General features: G+C 41.1%; 1 protein-coding gene across 1 annotated transcript in view; it reads left to right on the forward strand.

Moving 5' to 3' along the window:
* The window catches only part of BMP6 (bone morphogenetic protein 6), a 148,377-nt gene that overhangs the window by 109,663 nt on the left and 18,346 nt on the right, over positions 1-20,368 (forward strand). Inside the window, 1 exon segment of the mRNA XM_004753751.3 lies at positions 9,679-9,871. Coding sequence (XP_004753808.3) covers positions 9,679-9,871 — 193 coding nt within the window.

Here is a 20,368-nt window from a genome sequence, read left to right on the forward strand (position 1 = left end):
CAGTCCAGCAATTCCACTTCCAGAGAGCCAACGAAAATGAAAACACTAAATGGAAGAAATGTATACAGCCCCCCATGCTGATTGCAGCATCATTTACAAGAACCAAAGCATGGCAACAATCTGTGTGTACATGCAATATGACTGAGCCATCAGAAGGAACGAAATCTTACCGTTCATGACAGCATGGGTGGGCCTCAGCGTGGAATAAGTTGGAGAAAGACAAATACCATCTGATCTTTCTTCCGTGTGGAATCTAAAACAAAACAGAAAAACCCAAGCACATAGATACAGTAAACAGATTTGTGATTGCAAGAGGCAGGGGTTGGAGGGTGGGAGAAATGGGTGAACCGCCTTTTTTTTTCTTTTTTCTTTCCTTTTTATTTAAAAATTTTAAATAATTTTTTAAGATATCAGAGGCATGGGAGACCATTCTTTTTAGGCTGTCCCGTTTGTGATTGAAGATGTTAAATTTTTCTTGGCAGTAAAAAAAATACATGTTGTATATGTCAATCTTTACTGAGTGTCTGACTGCGTCTTTATAGTAATACTTGTAAGTGGGCAACAGTGTGGTTATCTGATATTAATGGGACTCTGTCAAGGCTGCAATTATTCAGTTTAAGTCTTTCTTCATGACACATGTTTATTGACTTAAGTGCTTGGATGTATTCTCCGATGTTAGCTGAAGTCTGCAACTTTTTCCGCTGGAAGACATGTATATAGTTGTGCTACCGAGCATCTTCCCAACCTAGAGTGATGGTGACATCTGTATTTGGTTATGAAAGTGGTTCTAAAATGTTTTAAAAAATAGAAAATGACTCGGTGAACCCTTGATACTAGCAATGATATGCAGACACTCAGTGCTGGTTCTACAGCTCTTTCCAGTATGTGTGCTGGGTCTAGTCTTAAAAAGTCTTTGAAGGGGGTGCCTGGGTGGCTCAGTGGGTTAAGCCTCTGCCTTTAGCTTGGGTCATGATCCCAGGGTCCTAGGATGGAGCACCACAGCGGGGAGCCTGCTTCCTCCGATCTCTCTCTCTCTTTGCCTGCCTCTCTGCCTACTTGTGATCTCTATCTGTCAAATAAATAAATAAAATCTTTAAAAAGAAAAAGTCTTTGAATTAAAAGGGTAGCTTAAAGGATTTCCTTTGCAGGGACAGAACAGTTCTGTGTCTGGATTGTGGTGGTGGTTATAGGAATCAATCTATACCTGTGACAGAAGGTCACAGAATTATGTATGCACACAAATACACACCAGAAAATGCATGTAGAAATTGGTGAACTCCAAGGTGGGTCTCTAGTCTAGGTAAGTTATTGTATCAACATCCATTTCCTGCTTTTGGTATTGTTTATTTATTTGAGAGAGAGAGACAGTGAGAGAGAGCATGAGCGAGGAGAAGGTCAGAGGGAGAAGCAGACTCCCCATGGAGCTGGGAGCCCGATGTGGGACTCGATCCCGGGACTCCAGGATCATGACCTGAGCCGAAGGCAGTCGTCCAACCAACTGAGCCACCCAGGCATCCCATGCTTTTGGTATTATTACTCAGTTATGGAGGATGTTGCATGGGATCTCCCTACTGTTATTATTTTTTTTTAATTTCTGGTATTTTTGCAACTACTAGTGAATCTATCATTATTTAAAATAAAAATGAAAGTTTAGCGAAGTCAGTTGAGAAAAAAATGACAGCCAGGAAAATAGATTCTTCTTGATATTTGTGATCTTAATAAAACTAATAGAAATGAGTACTTGGAAATAATTGGTGCACCCCAGAGGGTCAAGTCTGTTATCTCATTGTGTTTAACAAGTGAGCTGAATGCTTGCAATATTAAAGTCAGAAGGCCACTGTTGTTATAGACCTTGAAAGACCAGCCAGAACTGTCCTTGTTGCCTAAAATTAAATAAACTTGTACCATAGCATAAAAAAATTGTTTATAGTAGTCAAGGGAATGGCAGGGTTTTTTGTTTGTTTTGTTTTGTTTTGTTTTGTTTTAAAAGAGTTCCAAGTTTTTCAAGTTTGGTATATGACGAAGAGGAGGCATGAAACATTTTAAAAACGTAGAATTTATTGTCAATGAATGTAATTTTGCCCAAACGAAGCCATTCTGAATTAACTATTGAGTGAGTCCAGTTAATGAGAAAGTAATGAATATGTGACTAAACATATTATAGGAAGATTGTTCTCTGCTTTTCCCGCTCACTCTCCGTCTCTTTCTTCTCTCTTTTACATTTTCACTTATAAAGGCTTTTATCTTTATTTTTCTCTAGACAACTTTAGTTGAAATAGTTCAGACTGAGTAGGACACTATTCAGAAAATGTATTAAAATATCAATATTACCGTATCTTGAGAGCTATCTTCCTATATCCTTATTTGTAATAAGTAATAAAAAGTTCTTTCCTTTCAATGTTACAGAAAAGGAAAAATATCAATATTACAGTCAAATTAAGCAATAATGAGAAAAAAAAATTGACCTCCAGTAAGAAAAATCAAGAAAAAGGGAATTCATAAATAATATTAGAATGAAAAAGCTGTAGTTAGAGCAGAGATCAAATAATAAGAGAATACTTTGAAAAATTTCATGGCAATAAATTGGATAAATTCTGCCCTAATTGACAAACCTCTAGAAAATGCATAATGTCTTAAAATGAAGTAGATAACTTGAATATTTCTCTATATTGAAAGGAAAATGAATGAGTAATTAAAAATTTTCACCAAAGGAAAACACCAGGATTAGGTGATTTTACAGGTAAGTTCTCCAGCTTTTGAAGGAAGAGATCATTCCCCGAGAAGAAAGAGAGAGAGCATCCTCCAACTTATTTCAAGAGCAAATACAACTTGAAATTGAACAACACTGTTATGTAGTGTCGCTTCTGAACACAAATGCAAAAATTCCAAACCCCAAATTCGAAAGGTGATGGAAAAAATAATGTGAGACCTTTGAGGTCAGTGTTATAGACTGTGAGTGTCCCCTACAATTCATACCGATAAAACCCTAATCCCTATGAGAGGGTATCAGGAAGTGGGGTCTTGGTGGGTAATTAGGTCTAGAGGAGGTCAGGGGGGTGGAGCCCCCATGATGGGATTAGTGTCCTTACCGGAAGAGGAAGTGATGGGCGCTCACACCATCTCTCTCTGCATGCACAGAGCAAGGAAGGCTAAGTGAGGAGCTAGCTGGGAAGAGGGCCCTCCGCAAGCACTCAACCATGCTGGCATCCGAATCCCAGACTTGTAGCCACTAGAGCTGTGAGACGTTAAGTGTTTGCTGTTTCAGCCCCAGTCTATTGTATTTTTGTTATAGCAGCTCGAACTTACTGAGACGGTCAAGAAAGCAGACTGCTAAATTTTCTTATTAGTTTCAAGAATTTGGAATAGATTTCTTCCTTTACTATTATTTAATCTTAACAATACTGAACTGGACTCCAAGACTGAAAATGAGCATCTTTGCCTTCTTCCTGATTTTTAAAGGAAATGGTTGGAGAGTGTCACCTTTAAGAATGTTGTTAGCTGTAGGTTTTTTTAGATGGACACCTGATCAGATTAGTGGAGTTCTTTCAGCTCCTGATTTGCTCATTTGTAAAGACTTAGGAGACAGAACAACCAAGTATAATGAGTGGGTCCTGTTTGGGTCCCGACTCCAATAAGCCAAAAGCAGAAAGACAGTTTTTTGAGGTATTCGAGGAAATTTGATTATGGATTAGGAATGAGAGATCAACAACAAATTATTTCAACTTAGGTGTGGTCATGCATTGTGATAGTGTAAGAAAATGTCTGTTTTTAGTGGGGGGTTTTTTGTGTGGTAAAATATGCCTGATATAAAATTTCCCACTTTAGCCATTTTTAAGTGTATGAGTTCTACAGCATTAAATGCTTTCACAGTGTTGTGCAAACATACCACTGTCCATCTCCAGAACGTTTTCAACTTCCCAACGTGAAACTCTCTTCCCTGTTGAACACGAACTCCCCGTCGCTCCAACCCAGCCCCTGGAAACTACCCTCTACTTTCTGTCTCTATGAATTCGACTCTTTGGATACTGCCTATAAGGACATACAGTATTTGTCTTTTTCTGACTGCCTTGTTTTACCTTGCACAATGTCCTCAAGGTTTATCCATGTTGTGGCCTGATTCAGAATTTCCTTTCTTTTTAAAAGCTAACTAATATTTCATTGTATATATCTACTGCATTGTTTATCCATTCATCTGTCAATGAACACTTCCATGGCCTCTACTCTTTGGCTACTAGGACTGCTGCTAAGAACATGGGCGTGCGGATATCTGTTCAAGTCCTTGTTTTCAGTTTTTTCGGATACCTATATATATGTAAAAGTGGGATTGCTGGACCATATGGTGATTCTGTGTTTGAGGAATTGTGAAACTTTTCTACAGCAGCTGCACCATTTCACGTTCCCACCAGCAATGCATAAGGAAGGGTTCTTCTTTCTCCACATCCTTGCCAAGGCTTGTTGAGAAAGTTTCCACGTTCTTAATGGGTTTATGTGAGATAGAGCTGAAGAAGAATCATTAGTCACTCATTGCCTACAGAGCAGCCATGCCCCACCCATGGGACTTGAGGTCCCCACCCCCCTAGCTGACAGGCAGTATGGCCATCTGCTTGGGCAGCCTTTGGTCTTAGCTGTGACCATACCTATGTTTTCCATGTGTGCCTATAAAATTTCCATTACGTCTCTGAAAGACTTTAAGGGAAAAAAGGAAAACACTCTGATTTCATGATATATACATATGTAGTAAAACTGTTAGTTTTTAAAAGGCAAGAAAATGCTAGACATTATTCATGATTCTGGAGACCTTTCAGGCAGGGGTGGGGGATGGCCAATACCATAGTATTGGTCATGTTCTGGTTTTTAAGATGGTGCTGGTTTCCTCAGTTCCTTATTTTTTTTTAAAGATTTTATTTATTTATTTAACAGACAGAGATCACAAGTAGGCAGAGAAGCAGGCTCCCTGCTGAGCAGAGAGCCTGATGCAAGCCTCGATCCCAGGACCCTGAGATCATGACTTGAGCCAAAGGCAGAGGCTTTAACCCACTGAGCCACCCAGGTGCCCCTCCTCAGTTTCTTATTATGATGCCTTGTTACCTCCATAAATTGCACTTATCCTTTTGTATATTTAGTATTATATAACTTACATTTTTAATCCTCAACTAGTAACTTTTATTCCTTAGGACTGTGGTTCCTGCTTGTTGGTCAAAGGTCCAGGGCTGGTCTGAAATTTCAGCTGGTATGGTCAAAGGCAGAAAGAGAGGATAGAGTGAGTTCTATAAAGCTAAATGTATATGGTTTCAAGGATTGTATATGTTCTTCAATTACATCCTATTTTATTTGGTGTTAAGAGAACCTTCAGAAATGAGCATAGAGTTAAAATGATGCAGTTTGTTGTCTTGTTCTATTGTCTTAGCAAATGGCAAACAGAAAAAGTAGACGACCTTGTGGAGGGTCATTACCATTGAAAAATATTTTCTCTGGTCCTTGAAATGAAAAATTCCAGGAATTATTGCCTCAGAGAACACAGAACTGTATTCATGAGACAAACACCAAGGCTGGTAATACTCATGGTAGTGATTTCACTTGCTACCTTTTACACAGAATGCATCTCTTCAACTTAAACAGGTAATTTAGAGGACACATTGATCGGCCCTATCTAAAGGCTCTTGAATAAGTTTTAATTACTCAGAAGAGGCATACTCTAAGTCAGTAGGGCTAGAATCTCAAACATCAGCTGATGATCACAATTAACATCTGAGTACATACTCTACCATTGGCTATTTCGTAGAGATTTTCTCCCCTAAATCCTCAGAATTATGATTATTGCCATTTAACTGATAACTGAGGCTTTGGGTAATGTCTTGCTCAGCATCACAGAAGCCAGAAAAAGGGGAGCTAGAATTCAGAACCAGTTTGACAGTACGACACTTCATTGATGCTTGTTTTTAGTAATTAATTGGCTACCAAGTGTTGGCCTCACCAGTGAAAAGCTAAAATGCTGAGGGCTGCAAAATAGGTCCTGAGTGTTGAATTCAGAGCTCAGCCCAGTCCCTTTTAGTACCTCTCATATTTTTGAATTGTCTTGAGGTTAAAAGAGTCCAGAATCCTAGAGCTTGAAGGCAGGGGATGCAGAGTTCACTGGAAACATTTCAGTTTTACCACTGAGGTCTTCAAATGCACATGTAGGCAGTGACCTAATGGCATTTCTTTCTTGTGTCTCTATGAGTCATCAGCAAATACATGATATAAATTCAGTTGCAGGCAAAAGACTTTGGGGGAGAAAGGAGTTCCAGGCAAACTCCAGTGCCTGGTGGCTGAGGCATTGTGGGGAAGAGGGAAGAAGATGATATAGCTTCTGGCCAAGAGGCATAAACAGAAGTTCAGAAGACAGTGGAGTGAAGGGTTTTTTGTTTTGTTTTGTTTTTCAGTTGCTTTTCTTAAATTAACATATAATGTATTATTAGCCCTAGGGGTACAGGTCTATGAATCATCAGGCTTACACACTTCACAGCACTCACCATAGCACATACCCTCCCCAGTACCCATAACCCAACCACCCTCCCCCTAGCCCCCTCCTCCCGGCAACCCTCAGTTTGTTTTGTGAGATTAAGTGTCTCTTATGGTTTGTCTCCCTCCCAATCAGGAGTGAAGCTTTTGAGTGAGAGAGCTTAAAACGAGGAGGGGTGGGCAGTCAGGCTCCTTAATCGCCTCAGAGATAAAGGAAAGGCAAAAGAAAATTCAGAGTGCTTCCAGACAATTTTGTCTCAGTGGAAGAGAAGTGGGAAAATGCTCATATAAGGCAGTGCATTCTAATTCATATTGTAGTAATGTGAAGGCTTTGAACTATGCTCCTATTTTCTCATTTTTAGATTCTTTATCTCTTCACGTTTGTCTGTGAGCATTTGCCAGGGCTCCTCCTCGGTCGTACGTGCTGCCTCCCAGCATTTCACAATCCTTACGAATTGTATGCAGTTTCCCTCCTTCCTAGCAAGATCAGACTTCCCCTTCTCTTTCTCTCCTCCTCTCCGGTCCTCCTTTTTCTTCTTGGGTCAGTTGCCTATTATTGTGTAACAAATCACCCCAAATCACAGGGGCTTTAAAACACTGTGCTGTCATCTCCCACAGCCTTGGGAAATGACCACGCTCAACTGGGTTGATTCTGACACAAGGTCTCTCGTGCAGCTGTGGTCAGATGCCAGCGGGGGTTGGAGTCCTCCAGCATCTCCACTGCAGTGGGCATCTAAGACGACATCTTAGCTGAAGGTGTGGTGCTTCAGCTGAAGTGGTCAGAGGCTGACTGGGCTCTTCCCTCTCTCCCTTCATCTGTCTCGTCATGTACCATAGAGCGTTGCTACGTGGTTAGCTTGGGCTTCCTCACAGCATGGAGGTTCAGAGTAGTTGGACTTCTTCCATGGTAACCATCTTTCCCCCAGATAAGCATTCCAAGGTACCTAAGTGGAAGGAAGTTCAAAGCTTGGAAGTCACTACTGTTGCTTGGTTGATTGGTCAAGAGAAGGTCACAGAGCCCACCTCAGGGGAGGGGGGGTACCACCCAACAGTATGAATACAGGGAGGTGTGGTGATGATGCACTTCTCTACAACTAACTACTGCATTTCCAATTTATTGAAATTTCTGTTTACTTCGTATGACCAAAATGTCTTAAGTCACTGTCCTATATCTTGAGTCACAGCCATGATTTATGATTTCTTCTTTGTAGTTGTCATTTATATTCATAGCAATTGAATGACTTCCTTGAGGAATTCTTATGGATTCTTTTGAGTGAATCTTAATGTATTTTTATTTGTTGAAATTAAAATTTAAGTACCCAAAAGGCCTTAAGGAAAAGCTATGTGACTTTCTTTTCTTTTCTTTTCTTCTTCTTTTCTTTTTTTTAAAATCTCTTTGGGAAATCAGATTTGATTCACTTTTTAACCGCTGATGATAACATATCAGACTTAAAGGGAGATCAGTTTTAGGGAAAAGCGATACACCCTCATGTATGGGTGTCCTTCAGTGAACTCACCAGCAAGATTGCTTTTCATGCTTAGCCACTAATTAGAAAACCTGTTCTCTTGTTGGGACTGAACCATGGTTTACTTTCTAGTTAGACCTTTTTTTTTCTTTTTTCTTTTTTTTTTTTTTTTTACTTTTATCAAGCTCTTACACAAGTCAAAGCTTATTTTTCTTTTTACAACCCTCACACCAAAAAGAGATAACTTGAATCTGAAAGATTTAGCATAGTCCCATGGCAGTTTCAGAAATTCTTTATTTAAAACCTCCTACCTATAGATGGCTTAACTCTCCTCAGCTTCTGCAAATGCCATTGAGGCCTTATGTTCTTGTAAAGAGTTATTGGCTTTTTTTCTTTTTTAAAGAAACTAAATCTCCAAAGCTTTTCTCTAGTGATTATGGAGAACAACATAAGTGGGAGAAAAAAGGGAGTTGGAGGTAGCAAATAATTTGATTTTTTTTTCTCCCCCTACCCACAGCCCTGGGAACACTCTGCCATGAAGGATTAATTTGCTCGTGAGATTCCACTGCGGTTCCCATTAAGAAAAAAACTAACAGGAACAGTAGGGCAGAAGTGTTTCCAAACCCTGAAGAAAAGAGTCAAGGATTTATGGTGGGAAGCAGAGCAGCCCTTTTTCTCTTTTACAGCGTTTATGAGGGCAGCTCTGAGGTTGATACCGCTTGTCTCACATAGGACTTGACATAGACAGTTGGAAGCCCGACTCTGAGAAATGGTCATTCGTGGGTGTAGTTTTCCATAGTTTTGTCTTTGTGCAGGGGAAAGAGTTCATTAAAAAAAAAAGAAAAGATCTCAGACTCCATTCTTCCCCAGTTTTTAGAAAAGCATTAGAAAAAATAGCAAGGTATACTGTTGGTCATTCGCTTCCACGTGTCTGTCCTCACAGTTGGGTTCTGCGATGGAGCGGAGGGGCCCCGGCCTCTGAGCCCGGCAGCCCTCCCTTTGTTCTGGGAGAAGGAGGGCAGTGCACTCGGGTGAGAGCGGCATTTTCTCTGAAGCTTTACCCTAAACTCCTCCACAAAACTTTCTACTGACCAGCAGGCAAAATACAAAGACCCTTGGACCTTTCGGGCTGAGGCCGATGCGCAGCTCATTCCCTTCCCAGCTGAGACCCCCTCCCAGAGCTCGGCTCAGGAGCACCCTTGGCCATGCCAACTGCTTGATGGGGGGAGATGACCTCACCTGAGGGGCCAGGCAGCAGGAAGGAAAGGGGGCCACAGAAGGGTCACCGGGGCCAAGATCGCCAGGGACGCCAAGATCGCCAGGGACGTTCTTATTCATCCTTTCCTCCATTCTCACCACTTCCTTGGGAAGCCCTGTTAATTCCTGCCTCCGAAGGTGAGGGAAACCGAAGCCAAGAGTTTACATAATTTGCTTTCATGCAGCTGACTTCAACCAAGTATGTGAGGTATTTCAACCAAATAAAACCTAAGAATTTTATTTAATCCTTGGGTAAAATGAGGGATTTTAATCTCAGCCCGTCTGACAGCCCAGCCAGTGTTGGTCCTTGCCCCCCTCCCCCAACCCCTCTCCTAAGCCATTGGTAACTGGTAAAATCCACTTATGAATGGAAATGGGGCAGCTTTCTTGAGATGAGCCTGTGGCACTTAGTCCAGTAACAATAGTTGTCACTCTCTCTTGTTTAATCTTATAGTGGAGTACGAGAAGGAGTTCTCCCCTGGCCAGCGACACCACAAAGAGTTCAAGTTCAACTTATCCCAGATTCCTGAGGGTGAGGCGGTGACGGCTGCAGAATTCCGCATCTACAAGGACTGTGTTGTGGGGAGTTTTAAAAACCAAACTTTTCTTATCAGCATTTATCAAGTCTTGCAGGAGCATCAGCACAGGTATGAAGGCTCAAGGAACCCCAACGGGCGGGGCTGGCCCCCATTTCTCACCCTGTTGTCATCTAACCCCGAGTATGTCTGTGGAAGGGCGTTTGGAGGTCAGGGGCATCGTGTGAACATGATGAGGCATGTGCTCTGAATGGTAGTGTTCAGCCAGCAAGACAACTTTTTTGTTACTAAAATGAAGGTTTTCCAAATAGTTTTCCTCTCCTGAGCAAAGCCGATGGACAGTATCCACTCAGCATCCTTTGTGATCGGAGAACATATGCCTTACTGGGGACAAAACATTTCCCACCATGGCTCAGTGCCTGCTTTGAACGATGGGTGAGGGGAGCAAAAATAAACGCATACACGAGTATCATGTAAGGATGCTTACAAATGATACTAATTCAAGTTAGTAGAAAGCTGTGTGTTTGCATATAATATATACACATACATGATCTAGTACATTTGTGTGTGTGTGTGTGTGTGTGTGTGTGTCTCGAATGTATCTATCTCTTCTCTTTTGGATACAAGGAAACAATACTCTATCCTTCCCCATTGTGTCTGTAACAGTCTTGCCTTTTGAAATGAGGCCAGACTGATTTTATAAAAGAACTTCAACAGAGTATGCTCTTGGGGCTGTCTACCAATAAAGAAAAACTTCCACTGAGGGATTTCTGGAGGAATAGAAGGGCCAAGGGAAGAACTATTGCAGCAGCTAGTTCGATCCTGTAGCACACAGAAAGCAAGGCAGCGACCTTGACTTGTGCTTCGTATCTGGGGGGTCAGTTCAGTGTTTGAGTGGGAATTAGCACCATTGCACTCTCAGTGCACATGATGCAGCAGGTGATGAGACAACCTGGCAATTACATGAGAAATAGGCTGATAACAATTAAAGGAAGAGAGTGCAAACTCTGCAAGGGATTTGCCAGCTTTGGTTTCATGAACCACGTCCGATTCTTGCTTTTGGTCTTGGAAATCTGTCCAAAGGTTGAGGAATGACTTTGGTTTCTCCTGGACTTAGGGATCTGTATGTGGCTCTGCTACAAACAGGCACTCTAAAATAATAACGAACATTAACTTGCCCCATAAAGGGCTTATTTTGAGAGCACTGCCAACGTTTGGCCCTTGCACATGTTTGAGTGTGTAATGAGGGAAACAGAGAAGAAGCAAAGACACATGCCAGGCTTTGGGGACACGTCATGGTGTTGATTATAAGAACTGTTGGTAGTATGTGAGTTCTTAGTAGGGCCAGTTGAAGTAAAATATAGCCACTGTGGTATCTATACCTAACATTTCAGAATAAAGGGAAGGTTTTTCCTGATGTCTGATTTTCACCCCTAAACAAAAGTATCATCAATGACTTAACCATCCAGGGCCTCCTTTGAAATAATAAATTAATCACTGATAGATTTTTGTCTTATTTCAGAGAGAACTGATACTCAGTGGTGATTCGTTGGGTCTGCTTTAGCCATTGATTTTCAATCTGCCTAATTATCTGTCCACTGTATCTGGTAAAAATAACTGACTAGTACCTTTCTGGCTCAGACATCAGTTTGGAATACATGGTTTTCTCCATTCTGCAGGAAAGGTTTTTTAAAGTGAAAACACTAGATTGGGATTTTTTTTTTTAAGATTTTATTTATTTATTTGACACAGAGAGATTACAATTAAGCAGAGTGGCAGGCAGAGGGTGGGGGGGGGAAGCAGGCTCCCCGCTGAGCAGAGAGCCAGACGCGGGGCTCGATCCCAGGGCATTGGGATCATGACCCGATCTGAAGGCAGAGGCCTTAACCCACTGAGCCACCCAGGTGCCCCAATTGGGATTTTTTTAAACTACGGGATTTTTCAGAATTATTATTATTTTAAAAAATAGAGCGAGCAGACTGTTTGTAAGGTTTATATTGAACTCCGGCCAAAACCGAACAGCTGCCTTGCGCTTAAGATGGTGGTGTCATACTTTCTGGAGGCCAGCAGTGAGTTTGGAAAACAAAATCCCAAACAGTCCCAACCTTTGATGACTCTGTCAAAGCAGAGTTGTCATTTCCCTGCCTTCTAGGACAGAAGTATCTGGCGACTGGATGTGTTGAACTTTCGTGCATAGGAAAGGGGGAATACGGGGAGGATTGGGAGAAATTCATGCTTTTAAAGGGCTCCAGGTTGGCCAACAGGAGATTTTCTTTTCTTATCAGTGGGCGAGGAGCCCAGGCCTCCTGCTGTGTCCTGAAGTTCTTCCAGGGGCCTCCAGATTTAACTGTAGGCCTCCTTCTGGGCAAGGTCCGATCTCCCCATCTGTACCGTCTTGGGGTGTCCTGGCTAAAAATGATCCTCCCGGCTTGGGAAGAAACTCACTTGTCTAATCTGTGTGTGAGTGAAATTTGTAGTATTTGACGGATTAACTTAATGTCACCAAAGTTTGTTTTGCAAAAATCGCTGGCCTCCTTGAAAAGGAAAAATACAAAAAGGCAGGTTTTTCGATGCTGAGCCGTACCTCAGCTGAGGCAGAAGTTAGGTGTTGGACCTCTTGATAGTAAAGCAGTGAAGAAGCCTGACCCAGGGGATGGTCAGAAAAGATTCTTGGAAGATTGGCCATAGCTATGAATTCTGCAGAAACATATTCCTCTTAACTGATAAGAAATCACTGGCCTGGGTAAATTCAACAAAGTGACTACTTGAATAGCTGGTGCTTTGAGTCAGAACAGGGGAACATTGGATACTTCAGTCAAAACCTGAGGATAAGCCCTGAGATAAGACTAAATCGTGAAAAGATCTGGAGCACCCCAACAAGCAGAGCTGGGCTGGCAACCCAGACAGCTCGTGCGGTTAAATCAGAGTAGCACAGGGCATTAATATCTGGTGTTATAAATTACTGTTTTTATGAGGACACTGGTAAAAATTGGCATCTGCAGAGCCCTTAGAGTTTGGGAAGAGTCTTCTGACATCTTCCCTGGCTAGGATTTAACCACCGACCCCATCAGATAAGCAGGGCAGGCATGTTACCTTTAGAGAATGAAATCTGGAACATAGGAGTTTAGCCAAGTCCAAGTGTCCAAGTGTTGTCTGCTGTTTCCCAAAAGTCACCCCGATGACGTGGGGTCAGTCCCAAGGTCAAGGTGAAGCACCAGTAAAAGGTAAGCAATCCCCTGAGTGGACGTCCCTCATCTCTTGTCTGCTTAACTGGGATGCAGACATGCCAAGGGTGCTTCTATGCACATGTCCAGTGAGACTGGCCAGTTGGGGATGCAAATGTGTCAGTGAGAATTCAGGCCCTGGTTCTTTGACTTACCAGGCTTTGCTTTTCTTTTTTTAAAGATTTTATTTTTATTTATCTGACAGAGAGACATCACAAGTAGGTAGAGAGGCAGGCAGAGAGAGAGGGAGAAGCAGGCTTCCTGCTAAGCAGAGAGCCTGATGCAGGGCTCAATTCCAGGACCCTGAGATCATGACCTGAGCCAAAGGCAGAGGCTTTAACCCACTGAGCCACTGAGGCGCCCCTTACCAGGCTTTTCTATTGTTGATCTATTGAGCAAGCATTTACCTATTGTCTGCTTTTCTGGAGGAAGGGTATGGACAAGAAAAAAGACTAGAAGAAAATGTATGTGAAAGTTTTTGTACTTACTCCGAGTGTTATCTGTTTGTCCATTGACTTTATACTATGTTCTTCCCAAATTCCTACACATGGAGCTGTCTGAGGCTTGGAGTGGAAAGGCTGCTCTGAATACCTTCGACCTGTATTTATGGTGGTAGCACGTTGCTTTTCAGAACATGTACTCATGATCTTTACTTTTATAGCAACTTTCAGATTAATAGTGCAATTTTTAGGCCTTTCAAGAATATTTTCATCTACATTTCTTGTTTGGTTAAAAACACTTTTACTCTTCTTAATTGAATTTTGTGTAATTAGAAGTCAAAGTCAAACAGCATCTCTTGAAAGCCAGCCAGAAATGTTTTGGTGTCTGAAAGATGGCCCTATTTGATACATGAGTTAACCCACTTACTCCTGCTAGTTTCGAAATTCCATTTTCTACCCTGTATGTTTTGGCATCAGCGTGGCTGGCAGTGATGGTCTGTCCTCGGTGTATATGATAACTTCCCTGCATTCTATCGTGGTACAGTCTGTGGAAGACCTGGAGAGCGAGAATTAATTCCCAGATTTAAAATTCAGTTCCTCCTGGTGTAAGCAATGTCACAGCCTACTCCTCCGTTGTCAAACAGGCAAAGTTCCTTTCCTTCCTTCCTTCCTTCCTTCCTTCCTTCCTTCTTTCCACGTGTTTTATCTTAACTTTATTATCTTTAGGATGTGAAGACCTGCGTCTTTGAGTCAAGGGATCAGGGCAATGCTCTGTTAGAGATGGACTTTGAAACCAAGAAGGATTTCCTCGGGTCACCCAGAAGCCCTGCTAGCAGAATCCCCGGGAGCAATCACAGACTGAATTATTGCCACGCTGAATTTTTGACCAAGTTCACCATTTCTGAACTGTTTCACAGATAGAATGTAATTGTTTCAGGAGAGAAAATAACTGTCAAAGGGCAAAAACACATTTTTCCAGAATTTTTAATTTGATAATGCTCCTCTGAACCATTCGCAGAGACAGAGAACGCAGGAATTAGGGAGGGAGTGGAATGAGGATGAATTCAGGTTTGGACATGTTCGAGAGATGAGTAGATGCCCCAGAGGCAGTGGGATATGCAAGTTTTTAGCTCAGAAGGATGAGCTAACCTAGTAGATATTTGAGATCCTAAGTGAACTAGTGAAGTAGATTAAGTAGCCTTGTCGTGTAAGAATAGAAATACATAATTGACCTAGTATCTTTTATTGGAAATACTATCTTCCATGCACATCAGTGGCTTCTTTGTCATAAATCAGGTGGCCAAGTATCTGTGGGTCCAGTTCCAAGACCTTTATACCAATCGTATGCTCTTCATTCTCTTAGTTTTATAAGAAGGCTTCATAACTGGTGTATAAATTCTTCAAATACTGAGACTTTCTTGGCTATTTATGGCCATTTGCATTACCACATAAATTGCAAAAGCAGCATTTTAATTTCTGCAAAGAAACTTGCTGAGCTTCTGATTGGAATTACATTAAATCTGGAGACCAGTTTGGGAAGAATGGACTCTTGCTAATACTAAATGTGGTATTTATTTAGGCTTTCTTTCACTTTTCTCAGTAATATTTTGTAACTTTTATGTCTTGAATATTTTTACTGGATTACTGTTATTTATGGATCATTATAATATTCTAGGTTTTGAAGATTTTTTTGTTATTATAATAGTATTGTTAGCTTCTAAAAATTTCAGTGCCTGTTTTTGTCCACATATAGAACCTTTGGCTCAGGTCATGGTCTCAGGTCCTGGATCAAGCCCTGCATCGGGCTCTCTGCTCAGCAGGGAGCCTGCTTCCCCCTCTCTCTCTTCCTGCCTCTCTACTTGTGATATCTCTGTCAAGTTTTTATAATTTTTAAATAAAAATTTTTAAGTAAAAAAAAAAAAGAAATAGTTGATTTTTATATATTGACCTTATATCCAGCAACCTTACACATTCATATAGTTATCCTAACAAATTTTTGTGCAAAATTTTGGAATTTCTATAAATATAACCATGTCACCTAGAAATACCAGTTTTAGTTCTTCTTCTATAATTCTTATATATTTTTTTTCTTCCTCTGTTTTTCTTGTTTTAGTGTGCTGACTGGACATTCAGTACAATTTTGAATTTGATTCATATTTTTGTTTCTGATTGGAAATCCCTTTCAGACATTGAATCTAATAGAAAAATTTAATATTTTACCATTAAGGATGATGTTTCTTAAAAATGTTCTTGCAGATACTCTTTATTAGAATAAATAAGTTCTCTATTTCTAGCTCACTAAGAGTTTTTTAATATTAGAAATTGGTGTGGAATCTTATTTAAAAAGTTTCTGATCTTTTTCCCTAAGTGTTAATGTGATATACTGTATTAAATGATTTCCAGATGGTAAACCAACCTTCCATTCCTGGGACAAGCCTAACTTGTGATTTACTATCCTTTTTATATAAGGTTAGTTTCAAGGATCATGTCTGATAACTCTGTTATCTGGATCACCTATGGGTCTATTCCCATTATCTATTTGTTCCCTTGATTTTTCCTCATTTGATTTTACTTACTTGCATGCCTGATAATTTTTTTTTTTTAATTAAATTCTGGCCGTGATCTATGGAAAATATTTATAGATACTGCTATATCTTTCCAGAGTGGATTTCATTTTCTTCTGGAAGGCAGAGAGAATACAGGGTGATCGCCTCATTCTTTTGTTCCAGTGGGGTATTTAAAGATCTGTTAAGGAGTATCTGTTTCTGGTTTTTCCCTTTCTCCTAAAGTTTAGCCCTTTGGTGGGAGGTTCTCAGCTGAAGGTCTAGGATGTTTACCAGAGTTCTTCCTTGGTGGGCTCTGAACTCTAAATTTTAAGTCACCAGCTTTGAGAAACTGCCAGAAACTCTGCTTAGCTCTTTGTCCTCTAAGCAGTTTCTTTCTGCTTGTTTTCTCAGCTTCCATGCATGCACAGCCTAATATTTGGCAAATCTCTCAGATGGAAATGTTGGAGTTCCAGGCAGCCAGGACTTGAGGAGCCAAGGTCCGATAGGAAGTGAACCCAAACTTCTGTGAGTTCACTTTTATGCAGCCCCTTTCCCCTGGGATATTTAGCCCTTCAGGTCCAAACTTCCTGAAACTCCAATTTTTGTTCCTAGCCAGTGATATCACTCCAAGCTGTAGGCTGCTACTCCTTTCTGTTTGATACTCATGCATCATGCCAAGAAGTATCAAATCCTCTGAAATGAAAAGGCAATACAAAGACAATACCTCCATGTATTTTTCTTCTCTCTGTGGTCTTGACCTATCAAATGCTGACTGTCTTGGTTGCTCTAAGATGACTACAAACAGGTTTATTTTTTTAGTTGTCCTTAGTGGGAGTGTTAGTTTGATACATCATAACCAGAAGCATATGTCTTCGAAACAGGATTTTTAAAAAAAAATTTTTTTGTAATCTTTGTAGTGAGTCCCCACAAATGTTGATATGTGATTTATTAATCAAATGGTGTAGTTTGGGAAACAAGACCCAAACCTGGCAGTCAATCCCGCCAGGATCTGGGTGAGTAATTTCCTTAGAATAGCATTTCTTGTGGATTGATCGCTCAATAAATGCTTTTGGATTTTTGGTGCTGTTTGCTGAAGTGAAGCAACATGAAGCTTTATTTTCACTGAGGTATAAGTGAGATACCTGAGACTGTGTTCTTTTTTGAAGAGAAGGGCAAATTTGAGAAAGCCAGGATGGAAGAACCTTATTATAGTTGGGCAGAGGGAAATCAGAGCCTTTTATCGCTGTGCCCAACCACACCTGTTTCTCTTTCTGTATCTGGCTTTCCCAAGTATGATCCTCGGGGATTCCTCCGGGGAAATCTTACTTGCTGATTTGATCATCTCTGGCATGCTCAGTGTGGGCCTCAGGCAAGCATTGAGCTTTTCTGTATTTGTTCCTTCGCCCCCGAAAAAAAGAATAATACAACTGACCCACAGCTCAGGTTATGTAACTAGTTAGTTTTGTCCTTTTAGTCAAATCCTATTATACCTAGAATGATCTACCTGAAATTAAAGCAGTAAGCACAAGCAGCTACCAAACCTTATTCCTTAGCCTGTCTAAGTTCTATTCTTTGCAGAGGCATAGTGTGGAAGGGAATATCATAGGGAGGAATTAAGGTTATCATGAAGAGGTGTTTACACTCAAAAGAATGCTGCATTTGGGGGAGGGGGTCAGGATGTGGTAGGCAAGAAAGGCTGTTGTTTGGGGACTGTTTTCCCACTTGGTATACATGGAAGAGAAGAGAAAATCCGGCTTTATTTCTGGAAACTAAGCCTTCTGTAGTATTCATTCCCAGAAACAGATTGCTCTAGTCACGCGCGTCTTCTTACCAGGATATCCAGCCTTGTGGGAGGCCGGCCATGGTGGTGGCTAAGATTATCTTGAGAGACATCTTTTTTTTTTTTAAGTCCCAAATGATCAGCATTTTTCTGTTTTGTTTCCCCATATTGTATAGGATATGGAAATGTAGGATTGGTGATGAAAATAAAAACATAACATTTGCACATAACATGTTGAAAATGTGACAGAAGTTCTCAGTCTGTCTTTGATCATTAGGGCCTGTCGGAGCACACCCCAGTTAAAGAGAACATTGTTTTGTTTACGTGGCCAAAGAGGTCAGGTCAGGTAGCGGGAATTTGCATAAAGGAACCCGCTTTCCCCCTCCCTCCCTGTCTTGGACACAGAGAAGCAGGACTTTCTAATAATACTGCTGCTTTGGACTTGATCTTCCTTGTGATTCTGATTATTAGTCTAACTTGATAACTCCCTGAGGGTAAGGCCAATCTATAAAACAATCAAACATTTACTTGTGGAGCATTCTACGTTTGTTTTGCACTATTTGAGGGAGAGGAGCAAGAATCCCTGAGAGCAGTTAGCTTTGCACCTGAAGTCTTAAAAACCAGGTGAGGGTAATACTAGTCATATTCAAGGCAGCCGGGCTGTGCTGTAGGTCTGAGGGCTCTCACAGTGTGGTTCCCAGACCAACAGCAACAACATCACCTGGGAACCTTAGAAATGCAAATTCTCAGTCCCTACCTCAGAAACTCTGGGGGTGGGCCCAGGGATCTGTGTGCTAACTAGTCCTCCTGGGGATTCCAACCTAGGCCAAACTGGAGAACTACTGCTATGATGAGGAAAGCCTTGGCAATACTGGGGCCGAGGTGCCTGGGTTCAGTTCCCCGCTCTGCACTTACCGGACTATGAATAAGCTACTTAACCTCTTTGTGCCTCAGTTTCCCTATCTCTAAGCCTGTGACAGCATGAATGGTATTTACCCCTTATGGTGGTTGTGAGGAGTTAGCGTGATTACAAGCATCCGTGTAGGAGGCACCATGTAAGGACTAGCTAGGTTCATATTCTGTCAGCGGAGTGATTTATATTCGTTTGTTGAAGATGAAATATTCTATACGGAGCTAAGGTAATTTCAATGTTTTTTTAAATTTGTAAATTTTTTATTGACATATAATGTACTGTTAGCTGCAGGGGTATAGGTCTGTGAATCACCAAGTTTACACACTTCACAGCATACCTTTGATTTTTTTTTTTTTTTTTTGACAGAAAGAGATCATAAGTAGGCAGAGAGGCAGGCAGAGAGAGAGGAGAAAGCAGGCTCCCCTTGGAGTAGAGAGCCCGATGTGGGGCTCCATCCCAGGACCCTGGGATCATGACCTGAGCTGAAGGCAGAGGCTTTAACCCACTGAGCCACCCAGGCGCCCCTGATATTTGAAACATCTCTTTATACCATGCTAATCCTTGGGGTGACAATTCATTAATATCAAGTGGCATAAAATCAACGAGAGCTTAGCTAATTATATAGTAATAATGTGCCTTTGCCCTTTTTACTCAAATCTATGTGTGGTCAGCAGTGTACCCTGACTTGTGGTGCTCTATCTTCAAATATCCTATTCTTTCCTATCCTTTTTGTGGTATACATTTAAACATAATCCTTTATATATGATACATTACATAAGAAGAAAGTAAAAAGCCTTGCTTTCCTATCTAATTTTCTAAAACAATTGGCTTTTGACTTCCATTCTCTTCGAAATTTCAGTATGCTTCATTGCATGAAGTCGGGGCATCCTTTTATGAACGTTCTATAGCTTAGTGTGTCCTTAAGTCCAGACACCAACGGCGAAGGAATGTCCTGGAGAAATAAAGGAACAAGACCACAGATTCAACCTTATCAAATATCTCATAAGGCTGCTTGCTTCAAACATATAAACTCCACGTCATCAAGAACAATTCTTTCTGGGAAAGTGGTTAGTAGTAAGCAGTTAGTAGTAAGCAGATTTGCACTTTGTCAAGGGCAGTGTGACCTTAAATGGGTGCCGTTTGACAGGAAAGACCCAAGCTGGCCACTAGGAACTCAGATACTTCCTGCTTTTCTCCAAGGGTGAAAAAGAAAAGGATCCACTGTGTTTGTCCTGGTGCTTTCTGCCTCTCAGCCTGATGGGAGTATCACCTACAAGGGCAGGTGCTTTGGAGGCTTTTATGGGGAGGGACCACAGGGGGCAACTTTGCCCACCCACATAAGTTATACAGGTCTTATGAGGGACTTGCTGGTCAGTCAGCTCTAGCCCCAGAGTGAATTTCTGAAATTTGCTAGAAATTTCTGGATTTTCTAGAAATCTCTTATTAGGCTAATTATTAACAACTTAATTTTACCCAGGGAGATAACAGTAGGAGGAAACTCATGCCCTGAAGTGGGAAAACACCGAACATAAAATCACTGTGTTCTTGAAGATAGAATGCATATTCATCCTGAAACATGAGGTTCTGTAAGTTGGTCGAGAAAACAGTAAGCAGTGAATTCTTTCAAAGTCCTCTCTCTGGTCTCAGGATTTCCTTTTATGGTATGTTAACTTGAGCATGTCAGTCATGCCAGTAGGAAGAGCCA

Source organism: Mustela putorius, unplaced genomic scaffold (assembly GCF_011764305.1).
Source record: "Mustela putorius furo isolate JIRA1106 unplaced genomic scaffold, ASM1176430v1.1 tig00003870_pilon_pilon_pilon, whole genome shotgun sequence".
NCBI lineage: Eukaryota > Metazoa > Chordata > Mammalia > Carnivora > Mustelidae > Mustela > Mustela putorius.